Source organism: Penicillium daleae (assembly GCF_028827525.1).
Source record: "Penicillium daleae strain IBT 16125 chromosome Unknown utg000006l_segment0_segment0, whole genome shotgun sequence".
NCBI classification, from domain to species: Eukaryota; Fungi; Ascomycota; class Eurotiomycetes; order Eurotiales; family Aspergillaceae; genus Penicillium; species Penicillium daleae.
In genome coordinates this window covers 1,833,922-1,861,356 of record NW_026623154.1, presented here as the reverse complement: position 1 = coordinate 1,861,356, position 27,435 = coordinate 1,833,922, and the positions used below count along the sequence as shown (strand labels likewise).

Here is a 27,435-nt window from a genome sequence, read left to right as displayed (position 1 = left end):
TCCTTCGCATTCCTTCGATCAACCCCGCACTCGTCCCCTCGTGGCCCTTGCATCAAAATCACACACTAACGCTTCACGGTGCCTTCCGCCGTCGATCATATCAACAATGCGACGCTGCAATCAACAAAACGTAGCATTCCTTCCTTTTTGCTAACTGCTTTCCTTTCCCAGGGTCCTAGCGGCATCATGCTGCACAGGTACATACACTCAACTTATTTCCCCGCCCTCGCCATCTCCCCCGGCCAAATTAATTCAACGCCTCCCTCACATGGTCCAAAGTTAATCGCCGCATTCCACAATGCCGGCCATCAAAACAAACCTCCTCACTCTCTCCACCTTTCTCTTCCACCTTACCACCGCCACAAAGGATGACCTGCACTACGTGAACCCGCTCATCGGCTCCACCGCCGGCGGCAACGTCTTCGCCGGCGCCAGTCTGCCCTATGGCCTCGCCAAGCCCGTTGCCGACGTCGACGGCCAAAACACGGGCGGCTTCTCGACGGATGGCAGCAATGTCACCGGCTTCTCGCATATGCATGATAGCGGGACAGGAGGGAACCCGTCTATGGGCCAGTTCCCTCTTTTCCCGCAATATTGTCCCGATAATGTCGTGGATAATTGCAAGTTTGGGAAGACGGCTCGCGCGACGCATTACGTTGGTGATTCCGTTACGGCGCGGCCGGGGTACTTTGGTTTGGAGTTAGTCAATGGGATTAAGGCTGAGATGACGGCTGCAAGGAGAACGGCTGTGTATCGGTTTACGTTTCCTGACAGTCGTGCTGGGGATGGGAGCATGTTGGATCCGATGATTTTGGTGGACTTGACGGATCTATGGGATAGTCGGCAGAATGCGAGTATCAGTGTTGATGCGGATTCGGGCCGTGTGATGGGGAATGGGACCTTTTTGCCGAGTTTCGGGGCAGGGTCGTATCGTGCTTATTTCTGTGCTGACTTTGCTGGGGCCAAGGTTCGGGATAGTGGGATTTGGGTGAATGATCGTGCTGGGTCCGAGCCGAAGGAGTTGTTTGTTACGCGTGGGTTTAATAACTTTTATCTTCAGGCGGGTGGGTATGTTACTTTTGCTCGTCCGGATGATGGAGTTGTTACGGCCAGAGTCGGGGTGAGTTATGTCAGTTCTGAGCAGGCTTGTGCCAATGCAGAGGCAGAGGTGTCGGATCCAATTAAGGACTTTGAGAGTCTTGAGAAAGCGGCAGCCACTGCTTGGAGCGAGAAGCTCAGTCCTATCAAGGTAACCGCTGGTGGTGTGAGTGACGGTTTACTGAGCGCCTTTTGGAGTGGCATCTATCGGACTATGCTTTCGCCTCAGGATATGACCGGGGAGAACCATCTCTGGGAGAGCGACGAGCCATATTTCGATTCCTTTTACTGCCTCTGGGATGAATTCAGGGCCCAGTTGCCACTATTGACTATCATCGATCCCCAGGCACAGTCCAAGATGGTCCGTAGTCTGCTTGACACGTTCAAGCATGAAGGCTGGTTACCTGACTGTCGCATGTCTCTGTGCAAGGGCTGGACACAGGGCGGATCTAATGCAGACGTGGTTCTCACAGACGCCTATGTGAAGAACCTGACCGGCATCGACTGGGAGCTGGCATACAAGGCCATGGTCAACGACGCCGAAAACGAGCCCCTGGAGTGGTCCTACCAGGGACGTGGTGGTCTGCAAAGCTGGAAAAAGCTCAACTACATCCCCTATCTGGACTTTGACTACCTAGGATTTGGAACCAACTCGCGCAGTATATCGAGAACTGTGGAGTATGCATATAATGACTACGGTATTGCGGTTGTGGGCAAGAGCCTCGGCAAGATGGGCTATACCAAGTATCTCTCTCGGGCGGGCAATTGGAAGAACCTGTACAAAGCAGACCAGAAGTCATTCCTGGAAAATGGGACCGATACGGGCTTTACGGGCTTCTTCCAGCCCAAGTATCTTAATGGTACTTGGGGCTTTCAAGATCCGATTGCCTGTAGTGCGTTGGCATCGTGGTGCTCGTTGACCTCAAATCCGTCGGAGACCTTTGAGTCGAGTATCTGGGAGTATCTTTTGTAGGTCTAACCTTTCAAGAAGAATTGAGGATGTCCAGGCTAACGACTACAGCTTCGTCCCTCACGACATGGCAGGTCTGATCAAGCTACTTGGAGGCCCAGACTCCTTCGTGAAACGACTAGACTACTTTCACACATCTGGCTTGGCCGACATCAGCAACGAGCCAGTCTTCTTGACGGTATACGAGTACCACTATGCAGGACGACCCGCTCTCTCCGCCGAACGAGCTCACAGCTACATCCCCAGGACATTCAACGCATCTAACAACGGCCTACCTGGCAATGATGACTCCGGCGCAATGGGCTCATTCCTCGCGTGGAGCATGATGGGACTATTCCCCAATCCAGGCCAAAATGTCTACCTCATCAGCGCTCCATTCTTTGAAGCAGTCGAGATCACCCACCCAGAAACAAATCGGACTGCCACAATCCGAAACATAAACTTCGATCCCACCTATCGGAGCATCTACATCCAAAGCGCCACACTCAATGGAAAGCCGTACACAAAGAACTGGATCGGCCATGAGTTTTTCACACAGGGTTTGACGCTTGAGTTGACGCTCGGGGACCGGGAAAGTGATTGGGGTACGAGTAAGGAGGATTTACCGCCGAGTCTGAGCGATGCAGTTGTCCAAGATGAGTGGATGCAGATGCAGGATGCATGAATGCGGCCTCGAGAGATAGTTTAAGTTCGTGCTATGAGATGCATAGCGTCCAATTAAAACCGGTCAGATCTAGCGGTCTGTCGAACATTGTGAACATGCATCCCAACGTCACCCGGGCCTTTTCGTATGCTTGCTATGGTCCTACGGAGGATATCCGATTGTGGTGGGTCTGCAGATTATCGTGGTATCTATGACATGCCTTGAAGTTAAAGACTCAGGGATTAACAATGGGGCACGCACGCCAAGTCACCGGCATGAGAATAGCCATGTGGCAGTAGGAGTCCAAAAGGGTAGATGAATAAGATCGGGCTCCAGGACAAAGAATCGATCAGTAACCAATAATGTAAAGCAGAAAAACTAAACCGGCCCCAAAACGTCACTGAACAGCGCATCCATGACTAAGCTCCCTTTATGCAGCCCGGTCCGGCCACCATACGACACGTAGATTTCCCCCTTCAAAGCTTCAACTCCCTCCACACCAATTCCTCGCTCAATTCCTACATTCCTAGGAAAATTGTGCCCGCATATTCTGATCTGGAAAGAACCTGTTTCTCGTTTCGGCTCCGGGTGTCCCTCGACACGAGCGCTTGGCGACAGATCTAGTTCCCTCGCCCCTCTGCCGCCATGGCCAACCGGCAAATGACACGGCGCATCGCCATCGCCGCCGTGGTCTCGATATGCCTGGTCTTTTTCCTGTTCATCCGTCCACAGGGTCCACCTAGCCCTGCCATCCGCGCCCCCGGGCACATTGTCCATGGTGCGCCAGCGTCCGGGATAACGATTCAGGAGGATACATTGAAAGGGGCAGTAGTGATGCCGAAATTGGGCAACGCCACGGCCAAGTAAGGAATTCTTGCAGGACTGAAGCGCTCATACTCGAGCTTGATTGTTTAGGTTTGAAAGCCGAGTACTGATCGTGGCGCAATGCCTACTTTTTTGCAGAGCGGAGCTGGGCCGTGCAACGTGGAAATACTTCCATACCGTCATGGCGCGATTCCCCGAGAAGCCTACTGAAGATCAGCAGGAAGCACTGCGCTCATACATCTTCCTCTTTGCACGACTATATCCTTGGTACGGCATCTAGATCTTCGTCGTCCCTCCTCCCGAATATACCCGCCTGTCATGGGGATTCATTCCTCCCCCGTGCAACGCACGATCAAGCTAACACTGAGACAGCGGCGAATGCGCCGAGCATTTCCAGCAACACCTGAACAAATACCCGCCGCAGGTATCATCGCGCAAAGCCGCGGCGGGATGGGCCTGCTTCATCCACAACGAGGTCAATGCGATGCTCGAGAAACCGGAATTCGACTGCACCGACCTAGGCGCATTCTACGACTGCGGCTGTGCCGAAGACGAGAGCGAGGAGAAAGAAGGTGGCGAGGATACCAAGAGCACGGAGGGACACTCGGCGGCCAGCCGTGGTGACGGGAAACAGGATCCGGCAGATCTACATGATCACCTGGCCGTAGAGATCTCAAAGGAAGAGTGAGTTGACCCCGCCACTGATGCTGCGCTAGCTACTCGAGGTCTTACAATGGATGGATGCGAGCCTTTTGACTGATATTATACTGTCTTTGCGAATTAGGACCACGCGCGGTTGACGGGGCTTATCATTTCAGCCCATGTCTTTGCTTTGAATCCTTCTCTGGGCCCCGAGATTCCCGTTCTCGTCGCATTTCCATGGCGTTTGTCCCTTTTGTCTGCTTGCTAGAACACTCGTCGGAGCTGGTCTCTATGTACAGTACTTGTCTTGATATTATCCCATATATACCCAATGCGCACGTGGCGCACGCCCTCTGCAGACCAGCCCGAGCCCGAGCGGCAGGAGCCATCCCTGTACTGTATCGGTTATCAGGCATCATCGCTCTTTGCTCTTGCGGTTTCCAACAGGGATTACGACTGTCGATCACCGAGTCTCCCACGGGAACATGACCCGAACAACGTCCCGCATCCAGGATCGCCTTCTATCCGGTGATCTCAAGCTAGAGTTGTGTTGCGCATGACCTGCCCGGTCGTGCGAGTTTGTTCTAGTCTCCCACCCATATTCTCCGTGCATCCCCTGGAGATATTGAAGGATATCGATACTCCTATGCTACACCCCCAGCGACACAGCCGTCATACACTAGCTGGCGCCATCCCGCAAGACTTTAGTGTCCTGATCGTCCGTCGTCGACTAGTGGCGGCGTAATATCGCCATGTCGCATCCTCGTGATACAGGAGAAACCCACACTAGTTCAATAGTGGGCGCAATGCGCAGGCCCATGACGACACATGCGAAAGGTACCTAGCGCCCTCATCGCCCATAACTAGAATATGAACGATAACTGCGCAGACTGTGGACTGTTTGTAAAGGATGCATCGTACCTGGAATAGATTGGAACCAGCATCATCATCTAAGATTATGCGATATCCTCATCTGGGATCTGGGGTCTGGGCTTTTTTCGTCTTGATCGATTTGAGTTTGGCCAAAAATAGGGCGCGGGGCCTATTTGCGCTTCAGCTGATAACAAATAAAAAGAATGAGGAGAGTCTCCTGACAGACTCGGGGGGCCAGTCAGCAGTGAGCGGGCACAGATCACGATCGCCCGCGGGGATCGGCCTGTTGATGAGAGGGAGGGGGGGGGGGGGAAGTCCACAGGATACTTTGAAGATACTCGGAATTCTCATAGCCAGTCTGACTGTGTTCAAGATCAGTGCATGTACCTTGTGATGTATCTCAGTCCTGATATTATTGTCGCGAAGTCGCGCGCGTTCAGGCGCGACTATGAAACAGAACAGGATTGGCAATAAACCCAGTCAGGGGCTGCTGATTTCTGTGTTTCGTATTCTTCTCTTGTTCCTTCGATTCAGCTCCTTTCCAGTCGTCTTTGCAATTCCTCTCTCCACTTCTTCTGCATACTGTAGTCCAGTCTTACTACAGTACGGAGTATATTTCTGTCTACCAAGTATCGAGACTGGCGAACGACGGTCGACTCCACCACAATAACCCTTCCTAATTCAGTCTAGCGTCCCCTCACGCGCCATTCCAATTTTCGAACGCGCGAGGAAAAGAAAAAAAAAGAAAAAGAAAAAGAACCAAAAAAAGACGACTTGACGTTGGAAACTCGGCGCAACTCGTGCAGACACCACCACACATACACACATCCCCTCCAGTCCGAGGACAGACAGTACTAAGGACTTGACTCTGCAAGGGATAACTTTGTTGTGGTCTCCCGCACATCTTTCCACCTTCAGACTTACTTCCCGCGCATTTCTCCAAAACCCACGCCAGTCTTTTTTTGACGCCATACCCTTCTCCCTCCGCCCGTCGCAATTGTCGCGCTTGGAGAAACCGCCCTGCGTGTCGACTTGACTCGCACTTGCATATAGGACTCTGCGTTTGCCTTGGCCTGTTTCTAGCGGTGCGATTACTTGCTGTCAAGATGGTGTCTTTCCAGTGCGAGGTACGTAGGAAGCCACTCTTGCTGCCGGGGATTTTGAGCCGCGGTCTAAGGAACGATTGACGGCGTGGGCATGGTTCATGGCTAATATAACTCGGTGATAGGCATGCGGTGATATCTTCACCAAGAAGAAACTCGATCCCCATCGTAACCAGTGTCGCGGCGCGTCGTTTACTTGCATCGACTGCATGGTTCATTTTCAGGGAACTCAGTATAGGGCTCACACGGTACGTGATCATGGTGGTTGATTGGGTTTGCGCATACTGGCAGTTTTGTACGGGCAATTGGCGCAAGTCGAATTGTCCTCCTATTCTCCCGAGGACTAGCGGTGGATGGGAGACCGGGGCAACTGTCTGGCCCTGGGCTCATTGTTGCTTTTCAAGCACGGCGCTAACAAGTGATGCTTTCTTATAGTCGTGTATGAGCGAGGCGCAAAAATACCAGGGCGCCCTGTATAAAGAGAAGCCTACCAAAGGCCAAAAGAAGGCTCAGAATGGCCAGAGCACTCCCAATCAGAAGGGCAAGGGCAATGCCAATGCCAACAAGCAGCCCCGAGTAGAGGATGCTTCCGATGGAGACTATGTCAAGGCCGAGGTGGCCCCGCCCCCAGCGCCTATGCCCCCTCCTGCGGGCGAAGGCAAAGCCACCTCCGATGCGCTGACCAACGGCGGCAAACCTATCAATGTGTTTGACTACTTGGTCACCGACGAGACCCCCAATGCATCCAAGGTCACCCTGGCCCCTAAGGCTACCCCCAAGGAACAGATGAGCATGGTTACAAACGCCAAATCCGTGTTTGAGCCCAGCACGGCTCTCGCCAAGTTGGATACCAAAACCGACGACGAGGGCCACTACGATGTTGCGTATGAAGAGAACGGCTTCTCCTACGGTGCGGGCCCTATCCCGCCATCCATGTACCCCAAGGATGTGCCCAATGTCTCTACGGAATTCGTCACGCCCGCGCCCAAGAAGACCAAGAAGGAGCGCCGCAAGGAAGAAAAGCGCTCCAGCGCCAGCGGCAGTGAGAAGAAGCGCAAGCGCGGTCAAGAGCAACCCTCCAGCCCGCAACCCGACATGGACACTCCCATGCTCGACGCCCCATCCAGCGTGATCAACAACGCCGGAACCCCCGTCCTCGCACACTCCGGTCTAACCGGCGGCCTGAACCGCATGATGCGCTCCCCATCCCCGGATGACTCCCCCGATCTCCACCGCCAATCCTATCACGACACCTCATCCCCCATCAAACGCAGCCGCCGCAACGGCAAAGAAACCAAAGAAAGCACCAGCAACGGCGACGCAGGCCTGGGCATCTCCATCAAGAGCCGCGCCGAACGCCTCGTCACCTCCATGTTCGGCGGCTCCGTCATCTCAACCAGCAGCGCGGGCAACGACTCCAACTCGCGCGCCCTCGTCCGCACCCGCCGCGGCTCCTCCTCCAGCGCCGACGGCGCTCTGGAAATCCGCAAGAAAAAGTCCCACCGTAGCCGCCACGCGTCCGACTCACACACAGAACGCAAAGCCAAGCGCAAGAGCAGCAATCCCATGGACGCTGACAGACCCAGCCGTCGGCAGAAGCACAGCGACGAGCGGCGCCGTTCGGACTCGCGATCCCCGCATCGCGAGCGCCAGGTTACCGTGTACCGGGCATCGAAGCCACCCGCGCGCAGCGATGATGTGCTGCAGCGCGAGATGGCGGCGCATTTCTTGAGTCTTGTTGGATCGCGGGATAGCGAGCGCGGCTGCTCGGTGCATAAGGCGTTGAAGCGGTTCCATCGGGACTTTGAGGATGAGGGCGACTTTGATCGGGAGAGGGGGCGGAGTCGGGAGCGGAGGGTGGAGGATGAGAAGGATCTTTGGAGGGCGTTGAGGTTGAGGAGGAATGAGAGGGGGGAGATTGTTGTTTATGTTTGATTATGGGAAGACGGTTGGGAGGGAGGTTGTTTGTGTGTGATTTGGAGTGGATGAGTCTTGTTCCTGGATTTTGCATAGCGCGATTGACTGGCTTGATGGCGGGCTTATTTTGCATCTTGTTTATATGGATCTACACTTTTGGTTGGCAGATTGATATTAATGTGTATGATTTGCTGGGTCGCAGTATGGGAGTCCTGTTTTTGAAGTAGGAGTTGGAACATGTGATGCTATAGAGAGAGGGCCTAACGGGTCTATCACCACCTACAGGTGTACAGTGTGTCTCGAAACTGGTGCAACTACTTACACTCTTCGATTGATTCTCCAGCCCCACCGTCAAGAAATCCTTTTCCAGACTAGGAATAGATCCGGAATAGCGATATTCCCGTATCGATATCAATACGGTGACTTACTCTAATTATAATACGTCACTTTGTCTTGTGCGGCAATACCCGCCCCGTGGTCAGCCCTTATGAGCGGGAGCGGTGAGGATTCGACTAGTATTATTTGGAGGCGAGTATTATTCGCAAACAAAAAGTACACGTGAGATCTGTGCCCCGCACTGCCCGTCAGCCTCCCAGGTCCAGGGATTTTCACTCTACCACTCTCCGCCAAAAGGGGTCTACCTAGTTTGGCACAAAGACTGTTACATTCAAAGGTATACCTCATTCGTGATATGGTCTGAAGCCAGAGATTCACAATGACCTTGTCAAAACTTAACTTCATTACTGGAAATAAAAATAAGCTCGCCGAAGTCAGGGCTATCCTTGGTAGCGTTATTGAGGTAGATAACCAGGCAGCCGATATCTCTGAGATCCAGGGAACAGTCGAGGAAATCGCTGAAGCAAAAGCTAGGCGGGCAGCTGAACTGGTAATCTCTTCCCTAATTACTCTTGTTTAAATGTTGTCTGTAATTATGAACTCACGGCGGAATAGATAAATGGACCTGTCCTAGTCGAAGATAGTGCGCTCGAATTCAGTGCACTTAGGGGTCTCCCTGGACCCTACATGTAGGTCTCCTAGTAGATATACTTCCCTCTGATCTAAATGAGCCCTAACAAATGGCAAGAAAACATTTCCTTGATGCTTTAGGCCTTGAAGGCTTAAATAAGATGCTCGATGGATTTGAGGACAGGACAGCCGAAGCTATATGCACGTTTGCGTTCTGCCGGGGACCCGGGGCTAAGCCTATCCTTTTCCAAGGAAGAACAAAGGTGAGAATTACACAGCATTGTCGTCTCAACTCGAATCTGACTGCCTTTATATAGGGTGCCATTGTGCGGCCACGGGGCCCAACGAACTTTGGTAAGTAGATATATAGCCTTGGCTTACAGAAACGTGATTTACAACTTATGATTCTTCCTAGGCTGGGACCCTATTTTTGAGTATGATGGGAAAGCCACATTTGCTGAGATGAAGCAGGAGGAGAAGGTAAGATCTTGCACGCTGCCTAGTTCCTGTCTTTACAGGGAGCATCGCAGACGGTCTTATGCTAATAGATCTCAATCAGAACTTAGTCTCCCATGGGCACAAGGCGCTAGTAAAGTTGCAGCAGTGGCTGGCCGAAAACCAAGAGTAACTAACTAGTCATAGATGTGGTTTGGAGGTGGTGTCGGATGGAATAAATTTACAAGCGAATACATACTTGAAAAAGAACTATGTAATCTACGTAAGAAGCAATATACCTCTAACCGACAGGGGTGCTCCGGAAAAACTCCCAATATGGACTAATATTTCTTGGCGGCGGGGCTAGAGAATAAATCGAAGAGTGTAGGTAGTTGCACCAGTTTCGAGACACACTGTAGCGTGTTGCAGAGGTAAGTAGTATGGAGTAGTTTCGTATAGCATGGGGGTATGCAGGTCATGGATGACCTAGCTTGTGCTTGGAAGAGAGGTTCTAGTGATGGCCTAGCCTTATATAGCCTATGACTTGTTCTGACATGGTTTGGAAAAGAATAATTTATGCTGCTTAGCAGGAATATCATTTCGACTTCAGTCGTATTCCGGATTGCGCCCCAGCCTTTGATGGATTGGTGGACCCTCATGAGTCATTTGGTAGGCAGACTGACTCACTATGTACGGGCTGGAGTACTACAGTAAGATGAGCCAGCCCCTGTTTGCCTGTGGCCATCAACTTTGTACTGTAAATTTCTTGCATTTGATTGGTCTGTCAGGTCTAGAACGCCACATTCCACCGCCCCAATCTCCGCCCGATACTGCCGATCTGTGAGGTTTTTATCAGCAAGCTCCCAGGCATCTCCAGTCTCAAATACAACCTTGCCCTCAGGGCTTCTTTTTCTTGTCTCTTACTTTTCCGTTACATCCCCATCGGAGCTTGGTGCTTTGGGCTGCTTCGATTTAGTTCTTCTGAGCGTGCGTTCTTCACTTCTGTCTACGTCACTCCCCGCGCCTGATTGGCAAAACACCATTTCGCGAACCTTCGACCTTCATTCGACACAAGATTGCAGCACTCGGATGAGCATATTAGCAACAGGTCATCCTGGACCAGTACTTCCGGCCATGCAAGGCCCAGATGCAGCTCCCGCTGCCCCGACTGCCCCGCGCTCAAGACATAGACGCCGTGGGAGAGGCCCCGCCACTCGCGAAGCCCAACAGAATGGACCGACACAACAGCTGAACAACCAAACCGCAGCCGCCGTACAGCAACAGCAAGTGAATGGCGCTGCAGAAACCGGACAACGCAGCATCCAACAAGAGCAATCTCGCCAGCGAAGGCCAAATAAAGATGGACGGGGATCGGGAGCCCGGAGAGGGCGTGGCAATGCAGCTCGAAGAGGCGGGCAAGGACAGAATGCGGAGCAAGTCGATCAAATATCACAGCCTCAGTCTCGGGGTATGAGGGCTCGAGGTTTTGCAGCTCGTTTGACGAGGCCAGATCAAGAGTCGGTCGATCAGGGCCAAGAACCTGCGGCTCATGGTGACGTTGACAGCCTCCGGGCAGATGCTCCTGATTTCGTACCGGGAATGCCAGCATCGACAGCTCAGCCTCCTCCTCAGTCGTCTGCGAAGGGCAAAGGCAAAGCAAGGCCGAAACCCCCGCCAAAGCCGCCCAAGGTTACAACGAAATCCATCGCCGATGATATCGCCACCCGTATCCACGAAGACATTGCCCATAATCTATATGAATGTCCCATTTGCACAAGTGAACTAGGTCGCCGATCAAAGGTCTGGGCTTGTGAACTGTGCTGGACAGTTTTCCATTTAAGCTGTATTAAGAAGTGGTCCACGAATGAGGGTGCAGCTGCTGCCCAGAATCGCCAGGCACAGGACGGCGAAACTTTCTCGGCTCCCAAGGCCTGGCGTTGTCCCGGTTGCAATCTCTCTCACGAGGCGTTCCCGACCACCTATACCTGTTGGTGTGAGAAGGAAGCGGACCCAAGACCATTAGCTGGCTTGCCTCCGCACTCCTGCGGACAGACATGCTCACGGCCTCGCAAGGGCTGTCCCCACCCTTGCGATGCTACTTGCCATGCTGGACCATGTGCGCCATGTACTGCAATGGGACCAACGCAGGACTGCTTCTGTGGTCGGAATTCGTCGACTAAACGATGTCAGGATACCGACTATGAGCGTGGGTGGAGCTGTGGTGAGATTTGTGGTGACCTTTTACCTTGCGGTGAACATACCTGCCCTCTTCCCTGTCACGAGGGCCTATGTGGTGCTTGTGAAGTTAAGATTGAGGGCCGTTGCTACTGTGGAAAGGTGCAGTCTGAAATGCTTTGCAGCTCGAAGGACGAAGAGATGGACAGCAAGGTAGCCCGCGATGACGGCTCCGAAGAGGAGTGGACGGGTTGCTTCAGTTGCAATGATGTCTGCGATCGTCCCTTCGACTGCGGTCTGCACTCTTGCAAGAAGGCGTGCCATCCGCAGGACTCCAGCCCTGCTCACTGCCCCAAGTCGCCAGATAGTGTCACCCGTTGCCCATGTGGTAAAACCCGATTGACTGACATCCCCGGCTTCACTCCCCGCACCTCCTGCGAGGACCCTATCCCGAATTGTCTGAAGCCATGTGGCAAGATGCTGCCCTGTGGTCATTCCTGCGACCAAATTTGTCACACTGGCCCCTGCGGAACGTGTATGCGCCGTGTGCCCATTGCTTGCCAGTGTGGACGCAACAGTGCCATGAGTATCTGTCACCAAGGCGATATCAACCCGCCTCAGTGCTTCCGCCAATGCAAGACGACTTTGCACTGTGGTCGTCACGCTTGTAATGAGCGATGCTGCCCCGGAGAACAGAAGGCCATTGAACGACAAGCCCTCCGCCGGAAATTGAAGTCTCATCTCCGCCCTACGGACGAAGATATCGAGGCAGAGCACATTTGCACCCGGATCTGTGGTCGATTGCTGAAATGCGGAAGACATACATGCCCGGAGCTCTGCCACAAGGGCGTTTGCAATACCTGTCGAGAAGCGATCTTTGAGGAGGTTTCTTGCAACTGCGGCCGATCTATTCTGTATCCACCGCAGCCATGTGGCACGAAGCCGCCTTCGTGCTCGTTCCCTTGTGCACGTCCCAAGTCGTGTGGACATCCGCAGACTGCGCATAACTGCCACACTGATGAGGAGTCTTGTCCCAAGTGTCCGTTCCTGACCGAGAAAGAGTGTCTGTGTGGTAAGCGGGTGATGAAAAATGTACCTTGCTGGCTTACAGATGCCCGTTGCGGTCAGGTTTGCGGCGCACTTTTGAAATGTGGTTCTCATTATTGCAAAAAGGATTGCCATCGACCGGGTGAATGTGAAGACGCGGATAAGCCTTGCCAGCAAGCGTGTGGAAAGACCAAGACGCTGTGCGGTCACCCTTGCTCCGAGCAATGCCATGCTCCATATCCGTGCCCGGAAAAGACGCCTTGCTCGTCCACGCTTACAGTGACATGTAGCTGTGGTCGACTGCGCCAGGAAAGACGTTGTGGTGCTGCCAAGGCTGTTACCTCCAAGGGCCAGCTTCAGCAGCCAGAGCGCTTGCCTTCACTTACTCCATTGACGTGCGATGATGAATGCTCCCGTCTAGAGCGGAACCGCTCCCTGGCATCTGCACTTGGCGTTGACATCGACAAGACGACCACTGTGCAGGCGTTCACCGCGGCTAACCTCCCATACTCTGCCGAGACACTCGATCAATACGTCAAACTTGCCTCGACGGCTCCACTCTCGACTCTTCAAACATACGAGTCCAGTCTGCACTCTCTAGCAACCGATACCACGAATCGTTCATTCCGCTTCCAGCCTGCCAAGTCAACCCTCCGAGCTTACGCTCACTCTCTCGCAACGGACTGGGGCTTCGTCACCGAAAGCCATGACCCCGAACCACACCGACACGTCTTCGTTCTCAAGCCACTGACCTGGACACCGCCCATCTTCGGCATGGGCAGCGGCTCATCCATCGGAATCGGCGGCATGAGTGTGCGTGGGTGCGTTAAGCTCCGCGAGCGCGAGCGAACTAAAGAACGCGACGCACAACGCGCCGCCGCGCTCGAAGCCAAGGCCGCTCGGAACGCTGCTAAGTCGCAAACAGGCGCCGACGGCTGGGCCCAGGTTGCTTCTCGGGGCAAGAAGTCTGGGGCAGATAGTAGTGCGGCTAGTACTCGGAGCACCACACCTGTTCAGACTCCGTTCCAGAGCCGGTCTATTTACTCTGCTCTTGTGGGTGGCAAGATGCCTGATACTTCGAGCCAGTCGTCTAAGAAGGAGCGCTTGGTTCTTCGATCTGGTGTTGGTGCGGGCAAGGCGTTGCTGACGCAGTCTTCGGCTGAGGTCGTTGATAGCTGGGAGGAAGCTGAGGAGAAGGAAGAACAGGCTGAGCAGGCCGAACAAGAGAAAGAGAACGAGAAAACATTGGTCGAGGCACAGCCAGAGACTGCAGAGAGTGCTGCAGAAGTGGTTGATCAGCCGGTGGAAGTTGGAATTCAGAATACCCCAGCCCTCGAATCTGCCGAGGGCGAGGAGCCCGAACACGTTTGATTTGCATACTCATCACGACGCATGATTATGAGAAGAAAAAAAGTTTGTTTCTATCTCTTCGATTGTACATGATACCCCCCGGAGATAGCATCTGAGGACCCCGGGGCTTGCACCATGCGGTATCCACTTGCATGTGGGACTGCCTTTTCGATTGTTTGTTTTTGGAGCCTTAAGTTATAGCATGAAACAAAAATCCACACAAATTTTCAAATTTTTGATTTGACGTCCAACTCTCCACAAGTCGCCTTCTCAAATGTACGGCTAATGTTCCTAGCACTCGGCTATGTTCTCCGTAGCAGTCCATCCGGCACCTGAGCTAGCATTCTGTCTGATCAACTATGTACAAGCTTACCAAATATCCTGTCACCCATGCCAAAGCTCGAGCATCCGATACACCGCATGCACCAGGTTTGGTATGCACTACTTAAACCGATGACCATCCCCGACAATGGGGAGGAAGAACTGTAGCAAAACAAGGGACTCGAATTTGCCATTGTCATGTAAATGATTGGCGATAACCTTAAATATATATGCTATGAAAAGCTTGAAGGGATGACTGTGTTTAAAGTATGTCTGACTGAACACGAATAATAAGAGTCAAAATGATACATGCACAAGAAGGAAGCTTATCTTCCCACCCGATCTGAAGTACAGAAAAGGATAACCCCGAAAGGAAAAACATGTCTCCCTCCCACTCATAAAAATAGCCTGAAAAGTGATGGAAAACAAGTACATTAAAAACAAAGTACCAAACTCCGTATGTCACAAAACAAGTCGCTCCTATTCCAGGAATAATGACGCTGGTGGAGTCCCCAGTGCTGAGGGGATGAGATAAATCGGGAATGCGGGTGTAATCATTGGCTCGAAGACAATTGGTGGCTTGGTCGAGCTGCGATGCTGTGCAAGTAGGCAGTGGACGTTTAAGTCCGCCAGAAGAAGTCATGACAGTGACTGTGGAGAACTTCTGTCGTCGATCGCAATAGTGTGGGTATCATTGATGCAATTGAGTGGTATGAGACTAGACAAGGGCCAGTCTGCTCGCTGTCTACTCGCTCAGGACCTCCTCCATAACGAAGGAGTGAATATGTTCAAAGTAGCCCGGTTCGGCCACAGAGTCGTTGTGGCCTCCGTTAGGTAGTGTGCGCCAGATCTTAGTTTCTGATTTGCAGATGGCGAATAATTGAGTCATATTGGATGGGCTGGGAGGAATTAGCATGGTAAACATTAATCAGGTTGATAGAAGTACATACGGCACGAGCTCATCTTTCAATCCACTAAGGAAGAGGATTGGCACTTTCGAGATCTTGGGTAGCACGTCCTCACTCGTCCAGTACTGATGACAGAGACGAGCCAAGTACCGCGCTGGCGGGAATACACTGCCATCGAATTAGCAACTTCTTTCGGGGCCAAATCACGAGTGAAACCCACCTAGGAATCAATTTGCGAATACTCAAGAATGTATTCTCCAGAATCAGACCCCTGATATCACCCTGTTCTTGATTCGTCGCAACAAGATTGATGGCAACCGCACCACCCAGACTCTGCCCATAAACAACAAAACTGTCATCACTCGTCTCGGCCCGCTGCCGCAGATAGTCCAGTCCAGTCTGGGCATCGATCTTCAAGCCCGCCTCGTCAGGCGTCCCCGTAGACAGACCGTACCCGCGATATTCAAGCATAAACACATTGCAGTGTAACGTATCCTGAACTGCCTTGGCGATCGGTACTCGGTGGCCGATATTCCCAGCATTCCCGTGGAACATTAACACCGTCAGATTGCGCCGATACCGACTCTTGGGCGAGCGCAGGAACAGCGCATGCAGCGTTTCGCCGTCGGGTGTCGGGATTTGTAAATCTTCAAAGTCGGTGATGCCGAATTGCCTTGGGCTCGGGACGTTGGTGCGCGCGTCGACTGGGACGTTGCGGGGGTATATCAATTCACTAGGCTGGCGCGTTAGTCACGAGGGCCGCGGGCTTGAGGGGGTGGATCGTGGAGAAACAGCGTACTTCTGCTTAAAGTATAACAGGCCACTTGCGATGACTGCCAGGCCGGATGACGCTAGGACGGGCAGACGGAGAAACTGCACGGCGTTGTTGGTCATGTTGCCGATGCTCCATGATGGGGGCGGCGGAGGGGAGTCGGACATGATGACGTGTAGTCGGCTGTGTAGATGGGAGGGGAGATGCTGTGGTGGCCGGACAATAACAATTTCAATGCTCAGGTATTCCTTTCAATAGCTTTGACTTGGATTGATCCAGGAAGCGCAAAGACTGGCTTCCCCCAGAGTGAGGTGTTTCAGGAGACTCGTGGGGGCTGGCGACACCCCAACCTGCCCTATCAGCCAGTCGCTGGGCCCTCACCGCCCGAGCTGGACGCGTTGAGCTTCTGCCTTCCGGACAGCTTCATGAGCACATTCCAACCCCCCATCTTCTGCTCATCTACTTTGCCTGTCTCTCGATATCTGCCTCTGTTTTAGAGCTTCTTCATTGTGCCTGTTCCTTTTCATTGATCCTAGATAACAACATGGTCAGCCAACACGGTGTGCAGGGAGTGCTGGGTGAAGGTCAGACCGAGCTATTCGTCATCCGTCGCCGCAGAGGGAGCTAACATCCATCGACCAGATGGCATCCACGTTGACATGCAGCACCTAAAGAGCGGAGAAGTCAAGTAAGTTTCTGGATAGCTATGCCATTGCCTTTGTGTGTTAGGTCCAGCCGCTGACGTTACTACTTTGCTAGCCTGGGAACCTCGATGTGAGTATCTGCCCGGAGCTCGATTATCTGCCCTCCCGTCTCGACGAACGCCTTCTAACCGAATGACAGCATGGCGATCAACTTCAAGGACGGTGTCATCCTCGGCGCCGACAGCCGAACCACCACCGGAGCCTACATTGCCAACCGAGTCACCGACAAATTGACACAAGTGCACGACACCATCTGGTGCTGCCGTTCGGGCTCAGCAGCGGACACTCAGGCCGTAGCCGACATCGTTTCCTATCACCTCAACATGTACGATGTGGTCAACAACGAGGCTCCCAGCACACAGGTGGCTGCCTCGCTCTTCCAGGAGCTATGCTATGAGAACAAGGACGCCCTCAGGTTCGTTCTGTCCTACCCCCCTTCCTCGTCTTTGGGGTTGCTCTTGTATAGAGTCTTGCTGATCAGAATTCTCCAGTGCGGGCATTATCATTGCCGGATACGACCCTCGTCACGGTGGTCAGGTATACTCGATTCCGCTGGGCGGCTCCCTTCACAAACAGTCGTTCTCCATCGGTGGCTCAGGATCAACCTACATTTACGGTTATACCGATGCGCACTGGAAAGAGAACATGACAGAGGCAGAGGGTATCGACTTTGTGCGCAGTGCCCTGCAGGAGGCTATCAAGTGGGATGGCAGTTCCGGTGGTGTCATCCGGATGGTGGTGCTGACCAAAAAGGGTGCTGTGCGGCACTTGTACCTGCCGGACACCAACTACACCGGGCCTGGCGTGACGAATTAAATTCTCTCATGTACTAATAGCATGTGTTTTATTTTACTTGGGGGTAGTTCTTCCGAATGGAAATGGAATGAAATGTCCTTGATGATCAAACCTCGGCCTGGGGAGTTGGTAGCCTGAGAAAGGCGGCTTTGTTTGTCGTTCGTGGTGGTAGTATCTTCATTCTTCCGGAAGGTTGTAGTCTGTCATATGCGTGAGCATGAGTGCGCTACATTGGGGCTTTCCGGAGGATTGGGTAGCTGTAATGATCATCCTAACCCGTGGCGTCAGTGAGAAGGGTATAATAAGGAAGGGATGATCCGGATGAATGGAGAATAGCGAATAGGAAAGAGACCAGGTTAGTCAGAGAAAGACATTAACCACGAAGCAGGAAACAGCCGAGGAACGGGTCGAGAGACCCAAGCTGCTGGAATGGGATGCGGTATACCCTGTCGACCCTGGTCGGTTACATCATGGGGAGGAGAAGGGCCAGGGTATGTTGGCGGTTCTCTGCCAAGCAAGTTAGGTTAATCAAGGCGAGATAATATGATTGCGGGTCAACCTGAGGGATCATTGCCGAATAGCCCTGCGGAAAGGAAGTATACACAGTATGGCATGGGATGTTTGACGCATTGAACTGTGTTAAGCTCTGTACTTGTGCACATACACGTAGTTATCCTCTGGTGGATGACAAACATGACTATGTCTACGAGAGGTGGATAGATCTGACCGGGAATTTATCTCGTCTCTCCAGGGCTGAGGAGGTACATGTTAAATTCAATTCCATCGTTTGCCGTCTCATTATTTGTCTGGCTTGGATTTGTCTGGCTTGGCTGTATGGAACCGCCATCCTTAAATCCAACTCGAATGCTCCCGGCGGAATCATCCGCGGCAGCGTCACCACGCGGGTGCAGAGCGGACTGTCATTCGCCCGATATCCCTCGATTGATGCGACCAACTGGAACTGGGACAGTCAGAAAGCCGGCAAATAGGACACGAGAGCACTAGCACTAGCACTAGCACTAGCACTAGCATTAGCATTATCATTCCTGGGGACTACGACTGTAAGACTTGAGACATAAAAAAAGATACGTTGAAAAAGCTTCCTTCACCGTCTCTTGGGGAAGTCTTCGTGAGAGGACGTGTATCTGCTGGACGGGTTCGTATGTATATTCAAGTAGTAGCTGGCGAAGGAATGTCTTCTGCCTCCCGACTCGTCATCCAGCTAGAACGAACTAATGATTCTCCCTCACCGTGCAATTTCCTGTATCAGAACTGGCTCCTCGTTGCGAGCCTCTCCGTATACATCCCTGTCTCCTAGTATTCTGAGTACTCCATGTACGTCGAGCATTGATCGATGTTCATTAATTCATGATTAATCATATTCAAATTATAGTCCCTAGTCCCGAGAGAGAGATTCCATATCTCTCCACAGATCTCTCGCGACCGGTTGAAAGTCGAATTTTCTGTTTCCCCCTTTTGGGAGATACACTTCGCAGTCTCCAGCCGGATCGCTGCCTCCTCCCACTGACCTCACCGTGGAACCGACTTCGCTCCTCACCCTCTCTCTCTCTCTCTCTCTCTTTCTCTCTTTCTCTCTTTCTCTCTCTCTCCCACACACTCCTCTCTCGCTTCTGCTTCCTCTTCATCCCTCTGCTTCTGTGCTCATCACCAAATTACAATGGCACCCATCGCCCCATCCTAGTAATTCAACCTTGTCCTTCGTCTCCTCACCCTCTTCCCTCTCCTCCCCAAGTCTCGTTTCCTGCTCGCGTTCTGGCCCTCGACCACTTTCGGCCCAGACCCAGGCCCATCGTCATCGAATGTAAAGCCAAACAACCTTTCCTTCCCCCCCCCTCTTCACCCCTCTTCGCCTCTCGAGCCCTCTTCGTTCGACCTTATCGTTTTTTCCTTCTTCTGTTTCTGCTACTGCTTCTTCTTCGTCTTCCTCTTCTTCATCTCCCTCATCTCGTTGTCTGCTCCACGACTCCAGCCCGTCCAATGCCCTCCTGCCCTTGCTGACCCACGGCCGCCAACTAGACCAGAACCCCAGCTCCAGCTCTCAACGCGCCGCAGTGGCTTGATATGGGCTCCGTTCTTCTCAACCACGTGCCGTCAAATCAGATGGACCGCCATTCCACGATGCTAGGAGGTGCGCTAAACTCGGACTCGATCTACTCGCGCACGTCTCAGACCACCCCATCGGCCCCGTCAGCCTCCTCCTCCGTCAACAGTACCCCCACCTCGACCACCGCCCCGCCACCTTCTGGCTCGGGCTCGACTCGGCTTCCCGCACAGCCAAACGATGTCCCCGCCTACATCAGTTCCCAGACTCCTTCGTTTCCTTCCTCGAGCACCACTCCCTCCGACACTCCCTCCCACCGTCCCCCGCCATCGATGACCGCACACTCCCACTATGGCATTCCGCCCGACCACCCATCCCACTCCAACTCACACACTCCACAGTATCCTCAACATCATCCCCAGACAAGCCACCATGCCGCACCCGCCGATGCCATAACGTCTGCCCCAAACCCTCATCCACAAGCCTCCCCCGACTCCCCGCGCTTGCAACCGACCTTCCGATCCATGCAATCGCTTGGTGGCTCCGAAGCAAACTCCCCCAGTCGCATCCGGGTTCGCAGCTTGTCTCACATCCAGAGTCTCGCCAGTGAGGAATTTCTGCACCAGTCGCATCGATCCCACATTCCCGGCCATGGATCCCAACCTCGACAATTTGAGATCAGCTCCATGCCCGTCACCGACATCATTGAGATGGTTGCGGGCCTCTTGACCAAGATCACCACCACCAACGACATGCACCATGATCACATCCATCGCCATATCCCGCCCCCGGACGGCACCAACAATCTCAGCCCACAGGCCACCAGTGTGCTTGCTTTTCACGGTAAGAACGTGCCTAGCATCACCATCCTCAGCTACCTCACTCGCATCCACAAATACTGTCCAACCACATACGAGGTGTTCCTCAGCTTGTTGGTCTACTTTGACCGCATGACGGAGCTGGTCAACTGGGACCGGCCGGGCCAGGGACCATATCGTTATACCTCCACTCCCGGTGACCTATCCAGCTCGACCTCCACCGAGTCACTTGGGGCAGAATTGCGGCGTCAGGGGCCGGATCCTTCAATGGTGACACCGCCATCGTCCACCCGCATGACGGGCCAGGACCCGAGTCCCAACTCCACCATCTCACCGGCTCTGTACCCCCAGGGTGAAGATGACAACCTCTCCCATTTCTTCGTCGTCGACAGTTTTAATATTCACCGACTGGTCATCGCGGGCGTGACCTGTGCGAGTAAATTCTTCTCCGATGTCTTTTACACCAATTCTCGATATGCAAAGGTATGCCCTCCCAGATGCCTCTTGCCGAGTGAGACAAAACTAACCACACTGGCATTGACGCAGGTTGGCGGCCTCCCTCTAGTAGAACTGAATCATCTCGAGCTTCAGTTCCTCATGCTCAATGACTTCCGACTCGCCATTCCGGTAGAGGAGCTAGAGTCCTACGGGACCATGCTGGTTGAGTTCTACGCACGTGAGATTGTTGCCCAACAGCAACAGAAACAACAATCCGTACCACGACCCATCAATCCCACATCGGATTCCCCCGCCGATGCCATGTACATGCGTTCCCGCGACAAGCGCCGGGATCAACCGGACTTCGGCCAGACCCCGACTCCACCTTGAATCCCTGCTGCATAACCACCCGGCATAAGCAGGTGACTAGGGTGTTGCGGACTCAGATTCGTTCACCGATGCCCGCATACTCCTTTCATCTCACCTGTCCTCCATAACTAGCATCTCTCACCCCCTCGACATCTCGAACGCTGAGCGTTTCTTTTTCTCATCCCCGCCATTTCGGAAACCCCCTTCATGACTTCCCCACCACGGCGCCGTATCTTCTCTCATCACGAACTCTTTCGAATATGCGATTTGCGTCGCGCATTTACACCGTCACGACCTGCATAGATTTCGTTTTGTTGGCGCGTTCGCGCCGACTGGGTTTCCTCTCATCAATGGTTCTTCTTTTCTTTGCTTTTTCTTCTCAGCTATTTCCCCCTCTGCCTCTGCTACTGGATTTCACCTTTTTCAGATATGCTATTCCCCCATATGCAAGATTTCATACACTACACATCTATGGGCTACTTCATTAGGTCAGGTTTTTCTTCGCGTTGATTTGGACCAGCCCCGTCTTCTACTTCCCCTTCTTCTTCTTTTTACCATCTTCTCTCTATCCTGTTGCCCGTTATTTTTTGTCCTGTGCGATCGACATGGTTCGGTGTTGAGGGCGCTTATGTTCCTATGGTATTCTTACCCTTTCTTTTTGTTTTTTTTTCTCATGTGGGCACTACAGGGTGCATTTGCGTTGAATGTTTCTTTTGGCGGTGCTGGTGGGATCGGTTTTCTAGGTAGGACTTATCGTCTGATCCATATTACTCTTTCCATCTGGATGGTTTTATCCTTTGTGTGATTTTTGTAGAGGGGTGAGTAGAAGTTAGGGGATAGGCAGTGCTATGGGTGTACTAGATGTTATGTAACCTCCTTGTGATGTAAGATAGACAGGGTTGGAAGTGGTGTAGTGGTTATATACTAGAGGCCAAGCATGCTATGTGTATTACGCTGGCTTTATGGGTTCGTTTATGTTCTTCTAAACTTTGGACTAATTCCAAGGTGTCAGCTTTTAGGGCTTGTTGATTACGGACCCTCTATCCACGTGAGACTAGTCTATATGTAGTGATAAGAAAACTGCCCAGGGAGAGCTCTACATGACTTAATGTTTGCTGAAGGTAATGGCTATTGAGTAAAGCCTTATGGAGGTAGGTAAAAGATCCAACACCACAGGTGAAGCTACAGAAGGTAAGTTACTAGAACGCATAGCAATTATTAAGCAGAAAGAGCTTAGTTAACTAATTAACTCCCCGCTTTGAGAGTGTAATTAATTTTGGTCCCGATAACCAGAATTCGTATAGAAGGGAGCTATGTGTAGGTTTGGACTAGTCATGAGTATCGTTCGTTCGTCCGTTGATATTCGTCCGAATAAAACGTCATCTCCCAAACCATGATGCTCGCTAGGAGATACCATCGCAAGCAGCCCCCTAGATATAATAATCTTCACGAACCAATTGTGTCAGTTTTTCTTTCCATGTGTCAAGATTCAGCCTAGAGATTATTGAATTTGCAGTGCAATTGCCCTCGTCATGTCCGAGTCGCCCGGCATGGCGCTAAATAATTTCCAAGTGACAATGCTGACATGAGTAGCGAAAAAGGCTTTTAGCCCGAAGTCGGAACCACGAAGAAGCTCAGAAATGGGACGCGTACGTGTTCCGAATGTATCAGGCGCTTCCCTAATTCCTATGATCAGAAAGAAATTGCTAATGAGATTTCATAGGTAGTCAGCGGAAGATTCGGTGCACGTTTCGACCGAATAATCCGTCGATCTGCGTTAACTGCTTCTCCCATGGCGTACCGTGTGTGAGCCAGGAGGATGCGCCCATCACGGTCTCCTCTCGTTCACCACGGATGAACTTGAGTGAACGAGTGGCCCTCTTAGAGAAGCAATTGGCTTCCATGAATTCGCATTATAAGCCTACTTCTGATCCCTGGTCACCCCCCAAGAAAACATCTCACAATGGCGCGCGCTAGCAACCGTGAGCTGCACTCCACAGTCCCAGGTCTGGAGTCTGCTCGCTTTTCGGACGGAGCTGTGAGTTTACCAGTCACCGATGAAAGTATTCCGATTCTTTCAGTATTCGATAACGCCATACTCGCCTCTGATACACAGAGTACATTCAACCACTCCACTCATGGAGAGTTCAATGGCGAATACCCCAAGGTGCCCAAGATCGAGATCCGCCCCAACCTCCAAAGGTCTAGACTCAAGAGGGCCAAGGTCTGCGAGGCTCTCACCTACCTGTTGCCTCCCTATACTGCAATCTATGCCATCCTGGAAGCCGGTGGGTTCTGATAGGATATCTTGAGGAATATGTACCCTTACCTGTGCTCGGGGGATCCTCATATGACCGTTCAAACATATGTAGTCTTGGTTATCAATCAAGACAATCCTGCAACCGTGGCATCCGCACTGTCGTGGATAGTTTTAAGCATGCAGTGCCTCCGTCTCGACTTTGACGAGAAGAATCTCGGTCTCCCACTCTGCATTGACGAGTTGATGGAGCACTCCACGGCCAATGTTGAACAACTAGTCATCCATGATGATGAACTCTCATTATCTATCGAGGGGATTGACACTATACTGGTGCAAGCCCAGTTCTATGCTAATATGGGCCGGCCACGCAATGCTTGGACCACGCTGCGCAGGGGACTATCGCACGCGCTTATGCTTGACCTGCATCGGATCTCGGTACCCGCTACAGGTACATGCCCTGCGCGTCTACTGCGTCGAGAGGGCACTTGGTGGCACTTAGTCGAGTGCGATTGCTACCTCAGCTTACTCATGCCTACCAAGTTTCGCTGCTGGGGGTATCTACAATTTTGGAAGACACCGGAGAAAGGATGAAAGTCAAATGACGACTCAATCTTACCGGAAGAAACTAGCCATTTTAGTTGGATGCATCACCCACAGGAACCAGTGTGACCCGGTCCAGTCGTCATCCGACCCCGTCGATCTCGAGGAGGAGCTACAGGCCCTAGCTGGCCTCATGCCACCGCGATGGTGGCAGCTCCCGTCCCAGCCATTGTCTGGTCTCAAGGAGAGTATTCTCGAGATGCACGAGCGCATGGCTACACAATTCTGCCATTACCAGGCCCATATCTACCTCCCCTTGCTCTTGATGCTCCAGTCACCAGTGGATGCACGCTACGAGAACAACCGCGCCAAGTGCCTAGTCGCGTCGCGCCAGATGATACAAATTTATGCGCAGCTACACGACTTTGCCGGCGGCAAGATTAACATATGCCGCGTGATCGACTTGCAGGCCTTTACAGCGACCATAATCGTCATTCTCGGCCTCCTCGGCTACGGACCAAGGAGTCTGGATAAGCGTCAGCAGTACTAAGTGCTGACTGACTGGGCCTTGATCGACAAGACTGTCGAAGTGCTCAGCCGCGCGTGAGATCCGAACGCGAAATCTCGTCGCGGCACCGTGTGTGCAAGCACTTGACCAGCTCATCGCTATCGGGTGTGGTAGTTTCCCAATTGAGCAATGGAAATGCCGTATCTTAGTCCCGTTTTCGGCTTGATATCTGTTCAGCCGGGCGTTAAGTATGGGGAAGTACCTATTGCCAACCTCCCTCCGCTCCCTGTCAAACCTGGCGATGACGCTGGTGGCGTCGAGCGAGGCTTGCAAGAGGATGTGACAGAGGCTACGGATCCTACCTTGTTCGAACCTGCATTCAACGGCTCGTTCTTAGGGGTTGATATCTTTAACTCTCCCTTTCTGGGCAGCAATGTACCTTATTCTCAGCAGATACCCTCTTCTATGATGGAGCCCAACGAGTTTTCATTCCAAGATACACTCGCGATAGATATCGATGAGGACTGGAGCAAGATGCTACAACAGCTTGATTGAACTTGTGACTAATTAATACCAAGGATGATGACTATTCTCCTACACTTGAAATCGTTTTGGTAAAAGAGTAGTGATTGAATTATTACTTTTATACTTCCAAAGATAGCCCGAGTCATAGGAAAACGAACGGGCGCTGGCAGCTAATATCTATGAGAGCGCTGGCAGATTCTCTAGCAAATCTAAAACCCCAATTCTGCCAGTCATACACGCTCCCTGTCTAAATTCTTTCTCTCTTTCTCTCACATCCTGATCTTGATCTTCTCGAATTTCGGAATGATGCTCATCAGCGTCGCCATACCGGCGAGGGCGATGGAAAGTGCGAATACGATGTGCAGGCTCTGCATGTACGAGAGCACAATTCCCGGCGTGGCCGAAGCGGGCAGTGAGCTGCGGAACCCCGTTGCGCCGCCGCCTACTATAATCGACGGATCGATATTTGGCACGTTCACGACGAGGCGCTGCACAAGCTTGTTCCCGAAGATAGATTGTGCCGCGGAGATGAAGATTGCGCCACCTATCATTTGGAAAACTTGGACCAGTCAGTACTCCCGCCCGCACAAACATGAAGTTCATCACTTACAGAGGGTGATGGCCGTGACATGAGAGACCTCATTGATCTCGCAGGTGGACTGAGCAACGATGATTGGAATTTGGAATGTCAGTCCCATTCCGAACCCTGCTAGGACTTGGTAGCCGATCCAGTGAGAAGAGGGTGAATCGACCTGAAGCGTGTAGAGCAAGCCAGTGCCAACCGTAGCCATAGCGCTCCCGATAAGCAGGATGGGTCCGTAGTGGCCGAAGGTCGATATGAGGCCACCTGAAATGACAGTTGAGAGTGCTGGGAAAATCAGCTATGCGATCCAAGTACCAAGTACCACTTTGAAAGATTTGACTCACAGACTGCTATTATCATTGGAAGATTTTGAATGCCAGATTCCTCTGCAGATACACCATGGATAGCCTGGAAGTAAATAGGCAGGTAATATAGAAGAACGAAAAAGGTACCCGAAAGGCTTAGCCTCCTGTTAGCAATATTTCTTCGCTAACTTGGACGAGCAGCGGACTCACAAGACGGTATAGACACAGACACCAGCCAATGTTCTCTGTGACAATTTACTAAACTCCAGTTGGGCTCTCGCGCCCTGCCACCACTCGTTCAAGACGAAAAGAATGATGCAAACCCCGAAGACGACCAGGAGTGCGATCACACTTCCGGAGTTCCACGACTTGGTGACGCCAGCCCACTCCATGGCAAGAAGATAGCAGATCATACCGGCAAGGATGATTGCAGTTCCGAGAAAGTCCATTTGCAAGATTTTCTCCTTCCAAGTGGCGTCAACGGGCTTCGCGGCCGCCGGGGTCTTGAAGAATACGAAAATGACAATCGCAGAGCATATGCCAATAGGCAGATTTATGTAGAAGCTGAACTATTAGTTAGCCGGAGTAACGAACTGATCCCATATATGCGAGAAGCTTACCACCACCGCCAACTAACGTGATCAGTGAATGCTCCACCGATAAGAGGACCGACAACGCTGGCACATCCATATGTAGCTCCGAGGATTCCTGTAAAGGCGGGCCGCAGACGAGGCGGCGCAGCGAGGGCAATGATCGTGTAGCACCCTGAAGCAAGGCCAGCAGCACCAATGCCTGCTATAGCTCTTCCAGCAATGAGTGTGTTGCTGTTGGGCGCGACGCCTGCAATATCCTCTGTTAGATCTTGCTCACACATGGATGGATGTGTGGGACTTTACCGCAAAGTAGACTCCCGAGCTCAAAGATCGAGATGGCAACCACGAACCCCATTTTGAGAGGGAAGTACCTGTAAGCCTTTCCCCAGACGGATTGGAAAGCTGCCAGAGTGACGAAAAAGGCCGAGCCGTACCAGCCAATCTGATCAAAACTATGGAACTGATCGGTGATGCGAGGAATGGCCGTTGCAATGATGGTCTGTGGGTGGTATCAGCTGGGATTGTTTCGAACTAACTTGATCTCCAAAAAAAAAAAAAAAAAAAAAAAAATTACCATATCAAGAGCAACAAGAAAAACACTCAAAACGAGAGCCACAATCACCATAGCCAAAGCGAAGCCTTTAGAATGCTCTTGGGGTCCCTCGTCAGGGCTACCTGCACCCTTCTCGCCATCTTCAATTTGCTTCTCATCTTGCCTTGCGGCCAAGTCGTCAATGTCCGGCTTCTCGCTTGGTGGGCGACTGCTCGAGGTTTGAGACATGGCTGCTGAAATCTCTAGGAAATTCCAAATCAACGAGAATCAAAATATTCAAGGCTGGTGGGCCTTGTTATGTAGTTTTAAACTACGAACCAACTGTCCGGTTGCTAAG

General features: G+C 52.2%; 12 protein-coding genes across 12 annotated transcripts; 10 read left to right on the top strand and 2 right to left on the bottom strand.

The window, feature by feature from the left end:
- Positions 1-298: 298 nt before the first annotated feature.
- Positions 299-2,732, top strand: N7458_006408 (secreted glycosidase; the record flags this gene model as incomplete). The annotated part of the gene is made up of 2 exons (XM_056909790.1): positions 299-2,067; positions 2,120-2,732. 2 exons carry the CDS (start codon positions 299-301, stop codon positions 2,730-2,732), a joined length of 2,382 nt encoding a protein of 793 aa, XP_056765494.1.
- A 624-nt stretch (positions 2,733-3,356) lies between these two features.
- Positions 3,357-4,224, top strand: N7458_006407 (flavin-linked sulfhydryl oxidase ERV2; the record flags this gene model as incomplete). Its single annotated transcript, XM_056909789.1, has 3 exons — positions 3,357-3,574; positions 3,675-3,803; positions 3,909-4,224. 3 exons carry the CDS (start codon positions 3,357-3,359, stop codon positions 4,222-4,224), a joined length of 663 nt encoding a protein of 220 aa, XP_056765493.1.
- A 1,933-nt stretch (positions 4,225-6,157) lies between these two features.
- Positions 6,158-8,089, top strand: N7458_006406 (LYAR-type C2HC zinc finger protein; the record flags this gene model as incomplete). Its single annotated transcript, XM_056909788.1, has 3 exons — positions 6,158-6,178; positions 6,280-6,402; positions 6,590-8,089. The coding sequence occupies 3 exons, from the start codon at positions 6,158-6,160 to the stop codon at positions 8,087-8,089; spliced, it is 1,644 nt and encodes a 547-aa protein (XP_056765492.1).
- A 697-nt stretch (positions 8,090-8,786) lies between these two features.
- Positions 8,787-9,665, top strand: N7458_006405 (non-canonical purine NTP pyrophosphatase; the record flags this gene model as incomplete). The annotated part of the gene is made up of 6 exons (XM_056909787.1): positions 8,787-8,957; positions 9,023-9,096; positions 9,156-9,300; positions 9,355-9,391; positions 9,453-9,517; positions 9,597-9,665. 6 exons carry the CDS (start codon positions 8,787-8,789, stop codon positions 9,663-9,665), a joined length of 561 nt encoding a protein of 186 aa, XP_056765491.1.
- A 941-nt stretch (positions 9,666-10,606) lies between these two features.
- N7458_006404 (putative NF-X1 finger transcription factor) lies at positions 10,607-14,065 on the top strand (the record flags this gene model as incomplete). The annotated part of the gene is made up of 1 exon (XM_056909786.1): positions 10,607-14,065. The coding sequence occupies one exon, from the start codon at positions 10,607-10,609 to the stop codon at positions 14,063-14,065; it is 3,459 nt and encodes a 1,152-aa protein (XP_056765490.1).
- A 1,045-nt stretch (positions 14,066-15,110) lies between these two features.
- Positions 15,111-16,212, bottom strand: N7458_006403 (alpha/beta hydrolase; the record flags this gene model as incomplete). Its single annotated transcript, XM_056909785.1, has 4 exons — positions 15,111-15,264; positions 15,316-15,441; positions 15,494-16,006; positions 16,073-16,212. The coding sequence occupies 4 exons, from the start codon at positions 16,210-16,212 to the stop codon at positions 15,111-15,113; spliced, it is 933 nt and encodes a 310-aa protein (XP_056765489.1).
- A 377-nt stretch (positions 16,213-16,589) lies between these two features.
- Positions 16,590-17,565, top strand: pre3 (proteasome core particle subunit beta 1; the record flags this gene model as incomplete). Its single annotated transcript, XM_056909784.1, has 5 exons — positions 16,590-16,629; positions 16,688-16,733; positions 16,805-16,819; positions 16,889-17,164; positions 17,241-17,565. 5 exons carry the CDS (start codon positions 16,590-16,592, stop codon positions 17,563-17,565), a joined length of 702 nt encoding a protein of 233 aa, XP_056765488.1.
- Positions 17,566-19,683: 2,118 nt separating this feature from the next.
- On the top strand, positions 19,684-21,252 carry N7458_006401 (putative cyclin-dependent protein kinase complex component; the record flags this gene model as incomplete). Its single annotated transcript, XM_056909783.1, has 2 exons — positions 19,684-20,907; positions 20,971-21,252. The coding sequence occupies 2 exons, from the start codon at positions 19,684-19,686 to the stop codon at positions 21,250-21,252; spliced, it is 1,506 nt and encodes a 501-aa protein (XP_056765487.1).
- Positions 21,253-23,194: 1,942 nt separating this feature from the next.
- On the top strand, positions 23,195-23,530 carry N7458_006400 (uncharacterized protein; the record flags this gene model as incomplete). Its single annotated transcript, XM_056909782.1, has 1 exon — positions 23,195-23,530. One exon carries the CDS (start codon positions 23,195-23,197, stop codon positions 23,528-23,530), a length of 336 nt encoding a protein of 111 aa, XP_056765486.1.
- A 138-nt stretch (positions 23,531-23,668) lies between these two features.
- Positions 23,669-24,581, top strand: N7458_006399 (fungal specific transcription factor domain-containing protein; the record flags this gene model as incomplete). Its single annotated transcript, XM_056909781.1, has 2 exons — positions 23,669-23,994; positions 24,149-24,581. The coding sequence occupies 2 exons, from the start codon at positions 23,669-23,671 to the stop codon at positions 24,579-24,581; spliced, it is 759 nt and encodes a 252-aa protein (XP_056765485.1).
- Positions 24,582-24,728: 147 nt separating this feature from the next.
- On the top strand, positions 24,729-25,094 carry N7458_006398 (uncharacterized protein; the record flags this gene model as incomplete). The annotated part of the gene is made up of 1 exon (XM_056909780.1): positions 24,729-25,094. One exon carries the CDS (start codon positions 24,729-24,731, stop codon positions 25,092-25,094), a length of 366 nt encoding a protein of 121 aa, XP_056765484.1.
- A 239-nt stretch (positions 25,095-25,333) lies between these two features.
- On the bottom strand, positions 25,334-27,326 carry N7458_006397 (MDR family MFS transporter; the record flags this gene model as incomplete). Its single annotated transcript, XM_056909779.1, has 7 exons — positions 25,334-25,623; positions 25,675-25,932; positions 25,992-26,107; positions 26,163-26,516; positions 26,573-26,792; positions 26,849-27,044; positions 27,120-27,326. The coding sequence occupies 7 exons, from the start codon at positions 27,324-27,326 to the stop codon at positions 25,334-25,336; spliced, it is 1,641 nt and encodes a 546-aa protein (XP_056765483.1).
- Positions 27,327-27,435: the final 109 nt, after the last annotated feature.